The 18,465-nt window shown below is 42.8% G+C and overlaps 1 protein-coding gene across 2 annotated transcripts in view; it reads left to right on the top strand.

Moving 5' to 3' along the window:
• Positions 1 to 6,215: 6,215 nt before the first annotated feature.
• The window catches only part of LOXHD1 (lipoxygenase homology PLAT domains 1), a 78,649-nt gene continuing 66,399 nt past the window's right edge, over positions 6,216 to 18,465 (top strand). The window contains exons 1-9 of one of the 2 annotated variants that reach the window (XM_039567746.1): positions 6,216 to 6,323; positions 6,658 to 6,850; positions 7,675 to 7,835; positions 10,554 to 10,848; positions 11,372 to 11,526; positions 12,890 to 13,023; positions 13,924 to 14,072; positions 15,380 to 15,484; positions 16,207 to 16,335. In XM_039567746.1, coding sequence (XP_039423680.1) covers positions 6,306 to 6,323; positions 6,658 to 6,850; positions 7,675 to 7,835; positions 10,554 to 10,848; positions 11,372 to 11,526; positions 12,890 to 13,023; positions 13,924 to 14,072; positions 15,380 to 15,484; positions 16,207 to 16,335 — 1,339 coding nt within the window. In that variant the 5' untranslated portion in view covers positions 6,216 to 6,305. Of the gene's footprint in view, positions 6,851 to 7,674; positions 7,836 to 10,553; positions 10,849 to 11,371; positions 11,527 to 12,889; positions 13,024 to 13,923; positions 14,073 to 15,379; positions 15,485 to 16,206; positions 16,336 to 17,064; positions 17,230 to 18,465 lie in introns of both variants that reach the window. The other variant, XM_039567745.1, reaches the window with a different exon arrangement.

The following is an 18,465-nucleotide window of genomic DNA, read 5'->3' as shown; positions in this document are numbered from 1 at the left end:
TCCATGGCCTGCAGCATTTGGATGTTCCTCTCCACTCCTGTAGGCCAAGGACAGCTTATGTCCTTGCTCCTTTGGTAGGAGCTCAGGGAGTCCGGCTCCACCCAGCTCTTTAGAGGCAAGACTTGTCCAAGAAGAGGCAATTCTAGTAAGGTTAGTCAGAGACTCCATCCAAGGGGTACACCAGGGAAGATTCTCTTTCTGCTTGGCCAGTAGACATGCTGTTCTCACTGCCTTTATCTCCAAGACTCGATTAACTTCCACTCCTCTACACAGCACAATTGCAGGGTCTGGAGAAAACACCTTTTGCTGCTGGGTTCATACTGAAAGCTACTCCATTGACCTTGTGACTCTCAGCTGCTCCTGTGAAACAGCTAGGGAACAAAATGCCTTCCAGCAGAAACACATCTCACCTGTGCAGAAAGCTCCACATGCTCCTTACCTCTGTGCAAACCAGGCTACAGCTGCACACGGGGAGCAGATACTCTTATCAAAAAATCTGCCTGATCAGTTTCCACTCTAACTGATGTCTTGACTTAGCCTTATAAACCTTCAGTGCGTAGAACTCATTGAAGTCCCTGTTCTTGCTATTTACATATTCATATACACAACTATGTTTTGCCTTCTAACTTGAAATCTTTTCTGTGACTCCACAGGATCATCTATTCCTTAGTAATCACAAGAGCTCTGTAAGAAGAACTGTCTTTGTAGTACAAGGGAGCCAGCAGAGATAAAGGGAAGCTAAGTGGATTAATTGTGAGTTTGTGTCAGATTCAGGAAGAGCACTGAGAAATAACAACTCCCAGGCCTGTGCTTTCAACTCTTTAAACAGTTGGCTTAGAGTCAGTGATTTTTAAAGCGGTCATTTGATCCTTGCTTGCAAGAAGTAAATGCAAGTTACTTCCCCGAGCGTTATTTGCGGAATTACTAGTACATCACTTGGGTGCAGTACTATTCCTCCCTTACAGCAACATGGCATTGTAGTATCCATGCTTTTAGGAACTGAATACTGAATCATTCAGTGGCATCACTGAACAGTTTATACCTTGTAACATCTGATGTGGTTTAGGTATTGTGATGATGAATACTGCTGCAAAGCTCAAAATTAAGGGAGTTCACCTTTTGCCCCAGAAACGGAGCCAAACTTTTTTGGAGATCAGAACTGAGTTCTGCTGATTTCATTGACTCCTCAAAGCTCTCTGGAAGTCCAGGAATGGACTAGCTGACATGCTTTAAAGCAGCCTATTTTTTATAATATTTGTTTCCCAGACAGAAATGAATTTTCAATCAGACGAAGTCGTGAGTCTGTGATAGGATAGAATTTTGCACGCTATAGATCATTACAACTCCTCTGGAATCTTCAGTGATATGTCATTAAATTTTTTTTCTAAGCATATGGTCCCCACCATCCTAATTTTTATCCAGCACAAGCATGAGGGAACATTGTTAATTCTCTGAAGAACAGCAGACAGACCATGAATGGGATGATGCACTAGGAGACTCCTGCAAAAAGAACATTTATTCAAGCAAATGCCAAAAAATGTTCATCATACAAAGGAGCCAGAGAAACCTCCTTTTCTTGCCTAAAAATAAACTGAAATGTCTATCTCTTTTTACACATTTTTGTATATAGGTTATATTTAAAGGCACACACACATACATATGTGCCTCTGAATCTAATGGATGTGCCAATCATTCTAATTGCACTCAGGCTGGATTTCAAATGCTGTATATGATGTTATACCGTATTTTTTCCAGTGGTCACCTGACTCTCTGATCCTCCAGAAATTCTTTCTGGAGTGGCTTTCATATCATATTTCTGTCCTCTTTGAGTTATATTGGTCATAAAGCATCTCTTTAAAATCAAGGATGTGGCACAGGACGCGACTACACCCTTGCAAAACCCACAGTGGCATGTGGATTACATTCACTGAAATCATATAAAGGCTCTGATAAAATAAGAGATTTTGACATGCCTTTTGTACTAGGGATATGACGGCACTGCACTGAAATATTCTATTATCTGCAGCCAGATGTGTTTATAATGTGTCAATCCATTTGTGTTGGGTGTAAGACTATAAACCCCTGGTTTCAATCTGCTGCTCAGTGATATGCTGTTGGAATTACACTGAAGTGAAATTAGGATATTGATGGATATGTGATGAAGGAAAGGGATGCAGTGCCATTGCTCATCCAAATATTTCCTCTGTCACTAATCTTCTCGAAAAAATAGTGCTTCTGCCACTTGTGGCTGTTTTCTTGGCTGAAACAGCACAAGGAGCTTTAAACCACTTCTGCTGATAAACCTCCCTCTTCCTCCTCCAGTCCAAGACATGCTCCTTGTCTTGCCATCAGTACCTGCCAACAGTGGTAGAGAGAATTTCTTTATGTCAGGGTATGTCCTGCTTTTCTGATTTGCTTTTCTCCTCTGTCCTCACTGCTGAAGCAGTTAGCATTTGCTGTGCTGCACACAGAGATCTGTTTCTTGTGGTATGTATTTTTATCCTGCCACCTCAGAGCAGGATTCAGTGTTATCCCAGATACTGCCAAAACATCAGCAATGGCAAAGGTGATAGAAAACAGCAGCATGTCCACTGGCAACAGAAACAGCAGCTTGCAGGGCACAAAAACCAGGAGAGCAGAAGTGTGTCTGCCTTGTGAACTTCTGCCTTCCTGAAGGCCATGCTGAGGTCAGTGGTCCTGGGGTGATAGAATTCAGGCTTGAATTTTGTGGGTCCTCCCAGTTAACATCCATGTACACAGAAGCATCTTGACTTTTGGGATGACGTGATCCCCTAGCCATTGGATACCTGTCCAAGGATGTGAATCCTGAGCCAGCATCAAGAACTACGTGATACAAAGGTATTAAGGATCATTCTAACAGGTAAAATAACCCCAACCCACCCCAGCCCCAAAATATCAATAAAGGCTTCCTTTCTTAAGACAACATGACGTCTTAGCATGCTCTCATTGCAATCTACCCTTGCTCAATTCTTCACATCAGCTTCATGGTCTTCCCCACAGATTTTTCTGCTCCTCTATCCCACTACACCCCTCAGCCTCCTCTGAGGCACACCACCATATCTGATGCCCTCACATGGTGATGTGTGATCATCACATGTTCATGTGTTTGTCATCTTCATGCTCACCAGCTGATCTTTTAGCCCTGTCCAAGGCCACCTGCACAAGGCCAGCTGCTTTACAGAGAGAAAGGGAAGAGTACGGGGTAGAGTGCATACCCGACAACCTCCCAAAGCTTAGAGGGAAGCTGGGGCTGGAGGTGTGTGTCCGTGTGGTGGGTCTCCTGTGCACCTTTTTTGCATGACAACACTGCTGCTCGTGCTTCCAGGACCTGGCTAGCTCTAGCTCATGTTTGCATTTCTTTCCTGTTGCTGCTTTTTTTTGCATGGTTTCTTTGTACTTATTGTTTTCCTCTGGTTGGGAGGAGAGGGAGAAGATTGAAAATAATATAATATTCCTTCAGATGGATGAAGGGGAGACGTACCATCCTGGGTCTTCCAAAATATCTGGTCCAACTGGTGATGACTGTGAGCTGTGCTGGCTTTTCACCAGTGAGGTGCCTTAGGTTTGATCCAGCTCTCAGGAGCTCTCTTTGTTCGTGTCCCCAAGTCCTGGTTATAAGGGTTGTTTTCTGGTTTCCATACGTGCTGACTCACTGTCAAAGATAGAAACTATGATGGGAAGGGAGTTCCCCTCCTTTTTGGCACATGGGTCAGCCAAGGACAATGTGTGTGTCTCAGTTACACTGTGGGAAGCCCACAGGGTACATGGGCTGCATGTGTTTGTGCAGAAGCAGATCTGCTGTGGTCCAGTGTGGCTACCTTTAAAAAGAAAGTTTCTGGGCATTTGTTTTTACTCCTCCTGGTCCTGGGAATTGTTAAAGCCATTTAAATACTCCGTGTGACCTGCCAGAGAGTGCTCATTTGTCCTTTTCTCGCCCCTGCTGGTTTGAAACAGTATTTTTAGCTGCAAAAGGTGCTGCTGTAGATAGATGTGTACCTGGGAACAATGAGCATTCTGGGAACTCCTGCTCTCACAGCACCACTGTGGGAAACCTGACCCTAAACAGATGCTTACAGGAATATACTGAGCACTGCAGCAATCTGGGATTGAATAGGAAAGCGAGAAACTTCTGGCAGGGCCCTGGCTGTTTTCATGCAGTGGTTGCTGTAGGGCACGTGATGGGGTTGGGGCTGCAAATCCTTCACCCCTGAGGCTGAAGGAGCAGCTGTGAAGGTTACCAGGTTAGCAATTGGTTCCCCTCTGTCTTGAGAGGGGACTTTTGGAGGGAGACTGAAGAGGGAACTTCTGAAAAGGGCATGTAGTGGTAGGATAAGGAGGAAATGATCTTAAGCTGAAGGAGGGCAGAGAGATTAGATATTAAGAAGAAATTCTTTACTATCAGGGTGGTGAGGCCCTGGCACAGGCTGCTCAGAGAAGCTGTGGCTACCCCCCCCCCCGGAAGTGTCCAAGGCCAGGTTGGACGGGGCTTGGAGCACCCTGGGATAATGGAAAGTGTCCCTGCCCATGGCAGGCGGTGGGACTGGATGGTCTTTAGGGTCCCTTCCAACCCAAACCATTCTATGATTCTAAGATTTTTCTCTCAGAATTTTTTCCCTTGAGATCATGCTACAGTTTGCTTTGTGCCCAGTTCCTCTTCTTAATTAGTCTAGTTGGATCTTTAATGTTGAAAAACATAGAAAAGCCTTTCTTTTTGCTGATGCCAGCTGCCTCCACGTACCCAGTCCTGGAAATGGGAATAACACAATTCATCCCCTCCCTCTAGTAGTAGAGGCTGCAAGTCTTTCTGGTCAACGATGGTCAGTGCTTTCAGAACACTAAAACTGCCTCTTCACAGGAATAACTTGTGGTTGTGGAGTTTGTGCTTTTCAGACAGACGGACATCACAGCAGATGCTTATCTACTGTGAGCAGAGCTCTCATGGACCCTCTTCTTGGAAAAATTGAGGTTTATAATGTGGCTGCCGTATGGCCTGGTCAAGTTCCTGCTAAGATAACAGAGATACAGAGCCCTCTAAAAACATATTTTTGATGGTGGTGTGGATTTGGGCTATGTGTGAAGCCAATGTAGATTTTGAAAGGTCTAACAGGTGCTAATTATTCAAAGACAACTTCTTTTTGTAAACCAGATGGCTTGACAAAAATGAGGACGATGGTCAGATTGTCCGAGAATTAGTGCCTGCTGGGGAGTCACCGTTGCTAAAAAGTGAGTTTAGCTTGGAAAACAGAAGGTCTGGGTTCGAGTTGTACATGGATGTGTTTATTTGCTTTATTCTTCTTAATAATTCTTGTCAGTTACCAGTAAATCTACTGGGCTTTTTTTACCATTCTTATGCAAGAAGTTGCAATAGGTCGTGCTGCAAGAAATGCCTCTGACTCTTAAATTCTAGTTTATGAATTGGATTAATTTGTATAAAAGAGCATAATTGCAACATTATATACGTAGAAAGAAACTTCGATTTTTAATGTTGTGATTTGTTTAAGAACTGCCTATTTGTATATCTTGCTCCAAAGGGTCTTGAATTTCCACTATTTTAGTAGAGTGAATTCCATCAAATAACTGCATTCTCAGAAGAAAACCACCAAAAAAATTATATTGTACTACTCTGGAGAACCAGGGCTCCAATGCTACAATTTTCTTTATAAAATGGTGCTTGCAGAGCACAGCTTGTTTCGTTAAAAAAAAAAAAAATGAAGTCGAAGTTATTGAATTAAATTGTAAGTATAAAAATAGTGAAATAATCCCATTTGCCTAAGTGCATTTTTATGGCTTGGGTAATCATCTAAGAGTGAGAGGGAGGCATACAGAATATTTTATGCTCACTGGTGTAGCTAAAGTGTAAGTAACCAAAAATACTAGTGTATGCTTACTAGTATTGGATCTCTCATTTTTTGGTGAAAAATTCCAAGGGGTAACAGCTTCTCCAGTGTGGCCCTAAAATGCTGGATACATGAATGGAGGGCAAAGTCCTTTCTGTGTCTGTATGTGGAGCTTCCCTCCCCTATATCTTGTTTGAAGCCAATTGCTTGGCTGGGCACTGGAAATGCCACTCACATGTCTGTGTTTTGTACATTGATCTTACTCCAGATGTCAGTTATCACATCAGCGTGAAGACGGGAGATATCCCTGGTGCCAGCTCAGATTCCAGGGTTTTCATCAAACTCTATGGTGAAAAAGCAGACTCCAGCAAAGAGCCTCTCTTAGTCTCTGATAATGATCTAGGCAATTATTTTGAACGTGGTCGAGTGGATGAGTTTACCCTAGATATGATGGATATTGGAAAGGTAAGAATTAATTGCAGGTGGCTCTATACTTTGTGCAAGTGTCTGAATTCAGAATCAAAATAACACTCAATATTGAATGTGATGAAAGAACCTTTCATCTTTACATTGGATATTAGGAGACAAATTTTACATAGGTTTTACACCAGTAATCTATTGTGCATGCTGGCATGTGAGGAGTGTTTTAAGTCTATAGTTAAATACACATATAGATTATTTACATGAACACAGTGGAAGAACACAATGCCAGGGTAAGAAGATTGTTAGACATTAAGCAAATTCTGTTGTGTTGCGTTTTTTTCCCTGCCCTCTGGGTTTTTGTTTGCTTTTTTCAAAGATCAACCGAATACTGATTGGGCACGATAATGTGGGTCTCCGGTCCGGCTGGTTCCTGGCCAGTGTCCAGATCACAGTTCCAGTCCAGGGAAGGCAGTACATGTTCCCCTGCAACCGATGGCTTGACAAGGATGAGGCTGATGGCAGGGTGGAGGTGGAGGTCTACCCAAGTGAGATTTTGCCTACTGAGAAATGTAAGAGAACATGTGCTGTGTTTAGCTAGGGCTAAATATGTATTGCTCCTGTTCTTGAGGGCAAGGTCACCACTGTGTTAGGCACTACAACCAAAAGTCACCATCGCTATGAGCTTATATTGGTGAGGAAAGTAAAATATTCTCCTCATGTGTTTTAAAGGGGTTGGGAAAACATTACAGAGATTTTAATCTCCATTTCCTGAGACCATATGAAAAATTTACATCCTGGGCAGCACAACACAGCACAAGACAATGTACTTCTTCACTGCAATATCAGAGGGTTCTGCTTTTTTCTACATTTATCTGCCCCAGTCCCTTTTTCTCTTCATGCACAGGCACATGTCCCATCCTGTCTTTATTACCCCGTTTCCTGGAAGGGAGAAGCTTTTTGATAAATACGTGCCAAATCCCTACTGGCCACTTGACTTTTATCAGTAGACCCATTTTCTTCTAAGGCTACAGTTAAAATTTGCCGTCAGATCCTGAGAAAGAATGCTGTGTTTTTCCCCTGCTCTCTGTAACTCCCTCCCTCGTACTGTACTAAGGAGACCATTCAACCACTCTATAGTTAGTACGGAAACAAAATTCCCTTTTAAGGCTCTGTTTTGCACCCCTCTGACACTGGCTTACTACTTGTAAAAGGAAAACGATTAGGTTAGTCCTCAGTGAAGAGTTCTGTTATCTCACATTTAGATTGGATAAGGGCAAATGGTCGGCTACGTGGACATTTGTTAAGACAAGTTAATTTAATTTCGAACCTGAGCCCCCGGGAATGTTGTTATCTGAGTTTCTCTGCTGATTTAATTGCTTTATTTTTGGACTAGTGATAAACTATGAGGTGTCTGTAGTTACTGGAGACGTGCGAGCCGCAGGCACCAATGCCAAAGTCTTCATGCAGATTTATGGTGAGACTGGCAAAACGGAATTGATCATCTTAGAAAACAGATCCAACAACTTTGAAAGGGGAGCCACAGATATCTTCAAGGTATGATGAAGGCAGTCACTGACACTTCTAAGAGGGGAAAGAAATGATCAGCCAAAGCTGAGACATCAATAGAATAATTGGCCCAACGATACAAAAAAAAAAGACTTTTCAAGAAAATTGCAGGTCTGGCGGTATCTACTGTCCTCTACCCGTAGTTTTGGAAGGCTTTTTATTTCTTTTATGGGGTTTTGTGTTTTGTGGAGGGACTTTCATCTTCTGAGGGGCTGTTAGCAAAGCTGTCATTGAAATTTATGATCTAATAGCAGTATTTGTTTATATTTACTTTCAAAAGGATCTCAGAAGGCTTTAAACTTTGGGCCTGACCACATGTTATTGCCAATTCTCATTGTGTAGCTGGGGAAAAAAACCCCACACTTGTATAAAAATATAGGGAATCCCAGGTTTGCCCGTGGTCACACACACCATTAACTATGGGTACAGATGTCAGCCCTGCGAAAGTTTGCAGCTGTAATTCCTGTGAATGTGTGAATGCCCCATGGATTTTACAGTGCCTGTAGTGCTGTTCCAGTGGGCACTGCACAGTCCTGGTGCTCGAGGTGCACAGCACAGTCCTCCAGGTACCAGGATGGTCAGAAGTCAGGTTTATACTGCAGAGCCCACACCTCTTTCTGAGCAGCCCAGCAGTAAAGAGAGTGTTTGGAGGGGTGAGAAACCTCCGACGTAACTCAAGGGAGTGAGCCAGGACTTGGATAATCCAGCAAGAGGTCCTGGGCTGATGAGGCTGAGCAGCAGGTGTGGACCACGACATGGTCGGGCATCGTCACCCTTTTGGACCAATGTTCTTTTCTGCCTTGTGAGCTTGGAGTTTCAGTCCAGAGAATCCATGGTTTGGGAGAAATGAATGGTCTTTGCACTTGCCCTGATGTGGGATCAGAGCAAAGACAGGATGCTCTGTCAGGACACCTCAGAGCCACATCCTCCTGTACTGAAGGAGAGACCAACATCTGGACAGTGAAACAGAGAGTCCAGATGGAAGCAGGATTTAAGGCACATCTGTCATATGTGCTCACAGTACAAGGCTTGGCACAGCAGTGCCTTATGAATTTGCAGTCCCACAGAGGGTGGATCCATCTCAGCACAGTTAAGCTTGAAGGTAATTGCTGAAGCTCCCCTGAATCATCAAGACTAGGATATCCTTCCTGCTGTCAGTGGCCAAATGGAGGTGCCTTTATCCACAGCTTTACTAGTTTTGTAATGCGTATTTTTGAGATGAGTTCACCTCCTCCTGCCTCATTTTCTTGCTTTACTGAATGGAGTTACTGATGTTTATCCATTTTTAATGAGTTTTTGGGGATTTGAAATGACTAGTGCCTTATAAATGTTTGCTTTTTAAAAACCCTCTATAATTTTAAGATTAGGTTTCTCCAATTTTAAAGGAAATAAGCTTTATAAAATTTATGAGTAAGATCTATTAGCCAATATCAGATTTATAATAAAGCCATATGTACAGTGTTCTGTTTACATAGCTGTGCTTATATCCTCTCCCTGATATTTATTGCCAGATTTGAAAATTATGCCCATTTCTGTGATTTTTTTATAAGCACACAAGGCAGAAGATCTGGAGCATTAATAAACAGATCCTCTATCTCTTTCACTATATGAATATTTACAAAAAGAACGTGGGCAAAAATAAGATTCTGTGGGCTACATGATAATAGGAAATGCCATCAGTCATGGACAAGGCATGCAGGATGATTACAGCAAATCTAAGGGTAAAGCCGTGTAAGGAAAGATACATTCTTTATGTCAGGACAGTGGGATCAATTTCAGTTTTCTGATAAGCATCTTGTGTGCAATTGATTTTGTTTTAATCTACAAAACACTTCTAAACTAAAACCTTACATGCCAGGTTCCAGATTTCAGCCTGAAGCATGTGTTTGTGAGTTTTATAACATAAACACTGCATAACAGCATAAGCAATCATCAAGAACAAGTCATGGGTTGTTGAAGGATCATGTGGAGTAAAGTCTTCTATCCAACTTCATTACGTAGTAATCTGGACAGATAATCTAAACCAAGAAGGTATTTGTCTGCTGTGATGACTAGAGGGATGTAAATCTTCTTACTGATCAGCCTTCTGCCACTGAAGCACTGTAACCACTAATGATTGCATCCTCTCCGCACATCAGCAAAGTGAGAAAATACTTCTCTAATTTTCCAGTTGAGAAGGAAGGAGAAGGGCCCTCCAAACCCATGGTCTGAAACAGAGATCAGGTTATATGAGTTAACTGCCTTTTCACTGCACCATTATTGCTTCTTGCTGGGTTCATATCCTGTGCTGAGTATGAAAGGCATCTTATTATTAATTTTCAAGATACCTCATGCACTGAGAATCTGTAAAAACCTGGTGTGGTATTATCATATCATATCATCTTTAGTGACAGCACAGAGACAATACAGGTAAGGAGAGGAGTGAGGAAGTAGGGAGCCAAATAAACACAGATTTAGATCCTCTCCTCACCACGGCTGCTCTGAATGTCTTCAGCTCAGTGCATTCCGATGAGATTTGGTAATGGAAAGTGTGAAATAGTAAAGCAGAAAGGAAAAAATAAAGGTAAACTTGCATTAAGAAATTGTTCTTATCCTTGCTCAGATATTTTGTGTGATAGAGGTGGTGCTCCTCATTTTTGATAATGCGCTTTATGAAATTAAGGTTGTCTTCTATCCCCCTGGGTGCTGACTTTCCCTTGGTGGCAGAGAGAGGCTGCAGACGTTGGCAAGATTTATAAGATTCGGATAGGCCACGACGGGACAGGCATTGGGGATGGCTGGTTCCTGGAAAGTGTCACGTTGAAGCGCCTGTCGGGGAAAGCAAAGGAGTCTGACAAAAAGAAGAAGAAAAAGAAGTCTGATGAGGAGGAAGAGGAAGACACCAAGGCAGAAGGAGGGATGGATGTCTACACCTTTGTGGCACATCGCTGGCTGGCTAAGGATGAAGGGGATAAGGAGCTCGTGGTGGAGCTGGTGCCTGATGGAGAATCTGACCTGGAGGGTAAATACCAGAGGGAACGTGTGTGTGTATGTGTGTATCCTGCCTCTGCACAAAGGATGATAACCACACTGCGCTGCTTGGCAGGACCATTTATCCCCCACAACCACACCGTTGCCCCAGGCATGGACTGTATCTTACCCCATGCTGTGGTGGATCAAGTTAGGGAGGAAGAGGACGGCGGGTAAACTAAGGCAGAACATAGAGGGGACAGCCTGAAATCAGTATATACTAAAGGACTTCTAAAGGGTTCACCAAAGGTCGTCTGGGGCACTTGGATCAAGAGTCCCAGAGGTTACCACTGTGGCTGAGAGTTTAGCAAGATGTAACTGTTGTTATGGCCAAGGAGATGGGCTGGAGGAAGACAGATTTCCTCATGTTTTAAGATAGATGCCAACAAACTCCAGGCAAACTCTTTCTGTGCTGGCATTTCAGGGGTAACACACTTTAACGGTGAGACACGGATTAAATGAAACACGGCCAGTTCTGGGGTCCTTCTGACCTGCCTTTGCAATTTCACTTGCAGAAAATACATATGAAGTCCACGTTCTCACTGGGACTGTGTGGGGGGCTGGGACGGATGCTAATGTCTTCTTGAGCATCTATGGCATGGAAAGAGGAGACACGGGTGAGCGCCAGCTGAAAAGGTCAAATAACCTCAACAAGTTTGAGAAAGGACAGGTAATGCATGAACTCCACTCACTCAAGCGAGAAGAAGGCTGGCAGGGTTCTCTCGGTTGACTTGCTGGCCATTCAATACAGTCTCTTCTCACTTCTTTCAAATGTGTTTTACTTCTGAAATACATTATATAAAGCAAAATGCCTCAAAACATTTTCCAGGGGAGATTCATTTGAATGATAAGCTGAACAACACTTCTGTGTTGGAATCACCTTCTGCATCTACTTCCTGTAAACATTCTGGTAGTAATGCTTCTTTTCAGGAATACTTAAAGCTTACAAACTTTAAATTAATATTGGAGGGTATTTGTGGGGCAGTTCAAGTATGTACATATTTAGATGCAAATACTATTCTAAATGTTCTAGCCAACAAGCCAGGGAATAAAAGCAGTATTACACAGTGTGCTGTAATTACATTATAATCCAATCCAATTAAAGATCATCTCTTGTATGTTGAGTATTTGCTATAAAAACGTTATGAACAATTAACAAGCTACTGTTATAGCCAGGAGTTTTCCAAGGAATAATTTTGAAGAACAAAAAATTATAGAAGCAAAAAGCAGCTGTGGAAAACTTGCAACCACAAAAAAAAAAAAGAGCCTAAGTTTGTTAAATAAGCTGTTAGCTGTGATTTATGAGCTTGACACTGGTGAAACTCCAACCTGCACATGGTTCTTCATTCAGTGGGAAGAGCTCCAAGCTGCAAATGTAATGCTCCTTACTCTTGGGAGTACAAACCCAAAGTCTACCAACATATTAATCACATTAAGATGTTTAAACTGTTATGATAACAAGGACCATCCTGTCACACTAACACAGTTAATAAATTATCTTCTTGGTTGTGGTAAATGACAAAAGGAAGAAATTCTGAAATATTTGAAATAAAGCATATGGGCTGTATTTTGGGGCTGTCCCATGCAGAGCCGAGTTGGACTCCGTGATTCTTGTGGATCCCTTCCAACTCTGGATATTCTAAGATTCCACATAGAGGTGTGCAGGAGAATTTCCATGGAGTCAACATGTTTTTGTCCAGTTCCAGATTCAGTCTGTGGGAAAATACTAAGCCTGAAAGGAATGATATCTAGCAGAGAGAAAAACTATAGGAATCTGAAACTGGGATGAGGTAAAGAAAGGAGTGAAGGGGTAGGCAGCTCCAAGGCTGTTACTGCCTTGTAGGAGACAAACATGAGTGTTAATGGGAGACCTCACAACTCTGTCGCTATTTTTGTACACCCACACAAAGAGTACAAAGAGAACCTACAAATAGCTATTTTTTAATGGGGAAAAATATTACCCTTGGCCATTTACTGCCTTTCTTTCCTTCTTTCTTGGAAACACAGTCATTTGCCTCTTGCCTCCTGTGCAGGTAGATGTGTTCACCATCAAAGCCATTGACCTGGGAGAGTTGAAGAAGCTGCGAATCCGCCACGATAATTCTGGTTCTAGGCCCAGCTGGTTCCTGGAGAGGGTAGAGATTATTGACCTCAAAGAGAGCACCACGTGAGGAGCCTGTTGCGCCCTTTTCTTGTGGTCAGAAAAGGGGCCACGTTCTCAGGAGCCTGCAGAGGTGTGGGGAGGCAGAGGAGATGCAGAAGGGCATCACTGCAGCTCCTCACCAGCTTACAGGGAATGGGCATCCTTTGTGAGCCTTGTGGTCACTGTGCCATGATACAGAGCGTGGGACCATTCTGGGGTACCTGTGGGGGGGTTTTGCAGTCCCAGCACCTTTGTGACTTGAGAATCAGCAGTGTTTGAAAGGAAACCTCAGCTTTTTTCTGTTTCTCCAGGGAGGGACTCATCTCTCCCTCCTGGAGCAGAGGCTGCACTCAAACATTTCCTTTCTAGGCCCCACTTTGGAAGACTCTGAGCTCACGTTTTGTTTGCCTTTTGTACTTAATGTAAATGTCTGGGCCAAAAGAAAATTCTGATCTAAGCAAACTCTCGTGATTTCCACAGACAGCTGGATCTAAACCTGAAATACAGGCTTGCCTTTGAGCTGGAACATGCTGAAAATCACACGCTTAAAAGTTGCACAATGCTCTGATGGATGGGACCACTCATAAGGACAAGATGGGTCCAGTCTTCATAAACATAAAATGCCTGGGAGACTGGAGGTTCCTTCAAGTTACTAAACTTTTTCTGGGAGTGAAATTAAAATGAATCAATCATGTGGGGCTGGCAGCCCAGAAACAGCGCTTTGTAGTATGTGCTCCCTAACCTATTTATGGATTTAGTTCCCAAAAACACCAGATCTCAAGGATGAAAACAGATGTATTGCTCAGCTTTGAGTAATCTTGTTGTTTTATTTTTTTCTTCAAGTAGCCTCTGATCTGTGCTTTTTTATGTTATTAAAACCTGTGAAGTCCTGTGTAAGCGTCAGATGCTGCTGTCGTTTTGTAGGTATTATTTTCCATGCCAGAGGTGGTTGGCAGTCGAGGAAGATGACGGTCAGATTGCCAGGGAGCTGGTCCCAGTGGATGAAGCATTTGTAAAGAAAGATTCAGAAAATGACAGCCAGTCTCCTGCAACTTTGGGCCTGGAACAGAAAGGTGGAATATATATGTTGGCCTTGTATTTCTTCCAGTGTGGGGTTGGAAAGGAACCAAGTTGTTAGTGCTGTTGAGGGCATTAGCAGTTATCAGTAGCAGTTACTCACTGAGTTGTGAGTAACTTTGCCCCAAAATGAAAATTTCAGATCTGAGTGAAGTGTCAAGTGTGTGTCAGACTCCGAGGAGTGGACCTTCCTCATTTTTAGTTGATTTAATCATCTTGCAAGATTGGACCCAAAGTGACAAAGCTAGGAAGATGGGTAACGTGTTCAGTCATCATTTTTGAACTGAAATGTGTATTGGTGGCTAATAGCTAAGGAAAAAATCTCATTCACTTCACATCATGGACTGTAATGGTTAAACGTTCCAACATGAAACTGAGCAGAGAGAAAACACACCCAGAGAAAGGGAAGGGACCTAAATTTATCTCACTTTCCATCTTGATGCTTGCTTCCTCCAAAATAACTTTGCCTCACTTGTAAATAATTTTGCATGGTAACCAAAGAGCAGAGACACACTCCTTGGTCCAATCCTGCAAGGTGCTGAGTGCCAAACACTTCCACTGGTTTCATAGCCAGTGAAAGGTTTTAAACTCTCCCCTATTTCCCCCTCAGATGCTTTTAAATATATGAATAATTCCCAAAAGCTGTGTAATCAAAAAAACTCCACAAAGTGTTTATCCCTTTGGTTCAAAAGGATGTGCTGGTTGACCAGCATCTTGGAAAGATATGTCTAACTAGGGAGGAAATATTCCATTTTGGAAATCTTGAGGTTACAGCAGCTTAGTGAAGACCATATTAGACTTTTCCACCTTTTTTATGAGTTTACTGCACTTGCTAGACCATGGTGCAGTAGAAACCTCCCTATTGATGCTGTTCTGAAAGGTCTGTTTGTGAATATGAACTGTATATGTCAGCGTACACAACTTCTGGTATGTGTTATATGCACATATATTATTTGATGCTAATGAAATAAAGGGGAGGCATGCAGATTTTTTTAAAATGAAATATTATAGTCAGAGGCAGCTTTGAGGAGGGTTAGAGGTTCCCAGGAAGCAAATGGGAAGGATTCAGCACATTTCTTATCTGTAGATATGCAGGCAATATGCTGAGTGACTGGAGCAGTAGAAGATTCTGGAATCAGATAGCCCAGCTCACCTCAAGGGCTACCACAGCATAGGACAGGAATTAGAGATTACAGCATGGCTGTGATCGGTCAAAACAAAACTCAGACCAAGCACACATTTATGTAAGGAAAAGTAAACTCCTGGTCTTTACACTCTAAAATTAAGATATTTTATCTGGCAGCTAAATCAACGACATACACAGTGAAAGTGAAAACTGGGGACAAGAAGAATGCTGGGACAGATGCCAATGTCTTCATCACACTCTATGGAAGTAAAGACGATACAGGTATGGCTTCAAATGATGGAACAGGATAACAACTCCCTGTTTGATACCTGAAAAGACAGGTCATGGTTTCTTTTCATTTCCTCAATACCCATTTCTCACTCCTTTTAGTACAACTTCGTGTTCTCGCAGTCGGTCCACACATCTTGGTAACTTGGAGCATGGCACCAGCTGCTGTAAATCACTGCCAAACTTTGCGATGCTGATTTGCACCAGCTGCTGGTCTAAAGGTTTTAATTTCAATTATAGAAACAGCACAGTTGACTGGGACTACATTATTGAGTAGTGAATACAGTGGATGATTTGCTTTCCTCAGCAGTGAATCAGCATGCTCCTGAAACCCAACCCTCCTCTGCCTCTTTGAGTGGCCCAGAAGTATTTAATCAGCTGATGAGCAAATCCTCTTGGAAGCAGCTGAGACGTGTGTGCAGTGTCTGGGATGCCTGTGAGAGTGACAGGGAACTGATGGGTAGCACCGATTTCTTTAGCTGGGAGCACAGCATGACAACATCGTCGCCGTTGCACTGCCAGAGGATAATTCAAGGGAGAAGTTCTGTATATTTTGGGTGTTGATACAGACTTGGGCTCAGAGGGAGGCACAAAGCTCAGATCTTGAGATGAAAAGCCAGTTTTTGCATTTTAGCCACTTCCCTCGTTCCACTGTTGACATTCCCAGAGGATTTGTTTCACATGCTGAACAATGTCCTTTTGCATCGCCACAACAGGGATAGTCAGCCTAAAGGCCTCAAAGATTAACAAGAATAAATTTGAACGTGGGAAGGTAGATGAGTTTACAGTGGAATCTGTGGATATTGGAGACCTGAAAAAAATCAAGATAGGCCATGACAATACAGGTAAGATAATCTGCTTTGTAATGCAGTGTTTCTAGTGCACTGGGTGCATTGCTGTATAAAATAACCTGCCTCCAAGACCCCAGACTTAATTTACCTTTTGGTGACATATCCTTGCTGTCACTTTGGCTGTTGCTGCTACTGTCTTTGCTGCTAACTCCATTCCCATGTGACATTATGAGCTCAGTGGTGCCAGCTTGCAGGTAGCTTTGCACCCTCTCCCTCTACAAGAGTCTCTATAGTTCTACAGCCACATCTTTAGAGAGATGTCACAGATATCACCAAACCCCGTATTTGTTTTTATTGCATGGCACCCACAGACTTGCCTCATATCTTTATTAAGTTTTTGGTGGTGTTTTGACTGCTTTTTAGGCAGAATCCTGCCTAAAAGCAAGGGAGGCAGTGCAGGTATGCATGGATCTCTTCCCCTGTGGGGCATTAAGGGACAGGTTTGTTGATAACTGCTCTGTATTATTACAGAGGCCAACTGATAAAAGCGATGCAGTAATTGGCATTTCCACGCACAGATCTTTAGCCTGACGCTTATAGAATTATAAAGCTTTTTAGCTCAATCCTGGGCAATTGCATCCAATGATCTTTATGTCATATATTCTATATTCCCTTTGGCAAAAGACAGAAAGATTTATTTCTCAGAGGTCTGGCATGCAGTGATTCATTTGCTGTTGTCTGTAAAGGCTTCGTGGGTTATTCGCTGTTATCTCTCCACCACAGGTAATTCAACTGGCTGGTTTCTGGAATGGGTGGAGATTGATGCCCCATCCCTGGGACAGTGCCTCAAATTCCCTTGTGGCCGCTGGCTGGATAAATCAGAGGATGATGGAGCCATTGAGAGAATTATCTTCCCTGCAGAACTGCAGACAGTAGAGTACATCCCATGTGAGCAGAATGCCATTTCCCCAGGATACACCCATCATTGCAGAAGATAAAATCTCACTATTTCATGCTGTTTTATAGATTTCTCCTGTCCCTTGAACTGGCTTTGGAAAATTTATAAGTAGATCACATGCCAGCTATTCCAATTACTACCAGAAGGTTCCTCTGGGTGCTCTAGATTAACATTTCCTGCATTTGCCAAATCAGAGAATCATTAGAAGTCATGTGGCTGGGGATGACTGTCTTTTTCTTCCTATTTCCCCATCCTCTCCAAGTCCTCTGCTCATTCCAAGCTGTCTTCCTCGTCTCCAGTTTCCCTTTGATCTTGTTCCATTCGAATATTGCCATTTCTGTTGTCAAAGGAGACAGTCTGGTCTTGCTTCCAAGTCTTAGTTCTTCCAGTGCCTTTGGCATTGCACACCCATCTCTTGCTGAAAGACCCTCTTCCAGAGTTTCTTTATTGTGGTTCTTTTCTAAAAGTGTTGTACCAGTCTGCCTCTTTTAGTGTTCTCCAATTTTTCCTTACTCTTCACTCCCATCTGAATTAATGTTTTGGGTAAGCATTACCCCAACTTAGCTCGTTCTGAGTACAAGTTTATAATTTTCAAGTCTGCAATAGCAACTCAAACTCTTCAGTTCTGGCAGCTTCTTTTCCTGTTTGCAGGATACTGAGGATCAGATAACACGGTTTTCTTGAAATAAATATTTTTCTTATTTTGTAGCCTTCTCCCTTTTCATGCTCCCCTCTCCTAAGTGTCTTTGACTGTGTGCAGAGTACAGGCTCATGGACTTTATTGGATTGTCCCTCTCTGATCTGCTTCATTTCAAGTGGTTGATAAATTCTGCCCACCATTAGGGTACTGCCAGAACCACTTCTTCCTTAGGTTGGGTTGGATGCCACAATGATGAGGGATGAGGTCTGACACCTGGGAGTTGATTTCCTGACAGGTTCCTCCTTGCTCATTCGTAAGAAGAGCTAAAAAATTTCACACAAAAGCTGCCACCCCTCTCACCTTATTCCCAATGTATGCATTAAAAGTATCAAAAGCCTTACTGTCTGCAGTTCCTTATTTAGATATCAAAATTTAGAGCTGCCCAAACTCCCTTCTTCTGCGACGGTTTCCTTCTTCACAAGTAGTTGTGGGAATAACCATACAGGCTGTTTTGCCTCCTTCTTTTTTACTGCGAGCACAGTGGTTCATGTTAAAGGTCCCTCCCACATCCAGGTCCCTGTATCCT

Source organism: Corvus cornix, chromosome Z, assembly GCF_000738735.6.
Source record: "Corvus cornix cornix isolate S_Up_H32 chromosome Z, ASM73873v5, whole genome shotgun sequence".
Classification (NCBI taxonomy): Eukaryota; Metazoa; Chordata; class Aves; order Passeriformes; family Corvidae; genus Corvus; species Corvus cornix.
The sequence above is the reverse complement of the archived record's forward strand: the minus strand, read 5'-3'. Positions and strand labels throughout refer to the sequence as shown.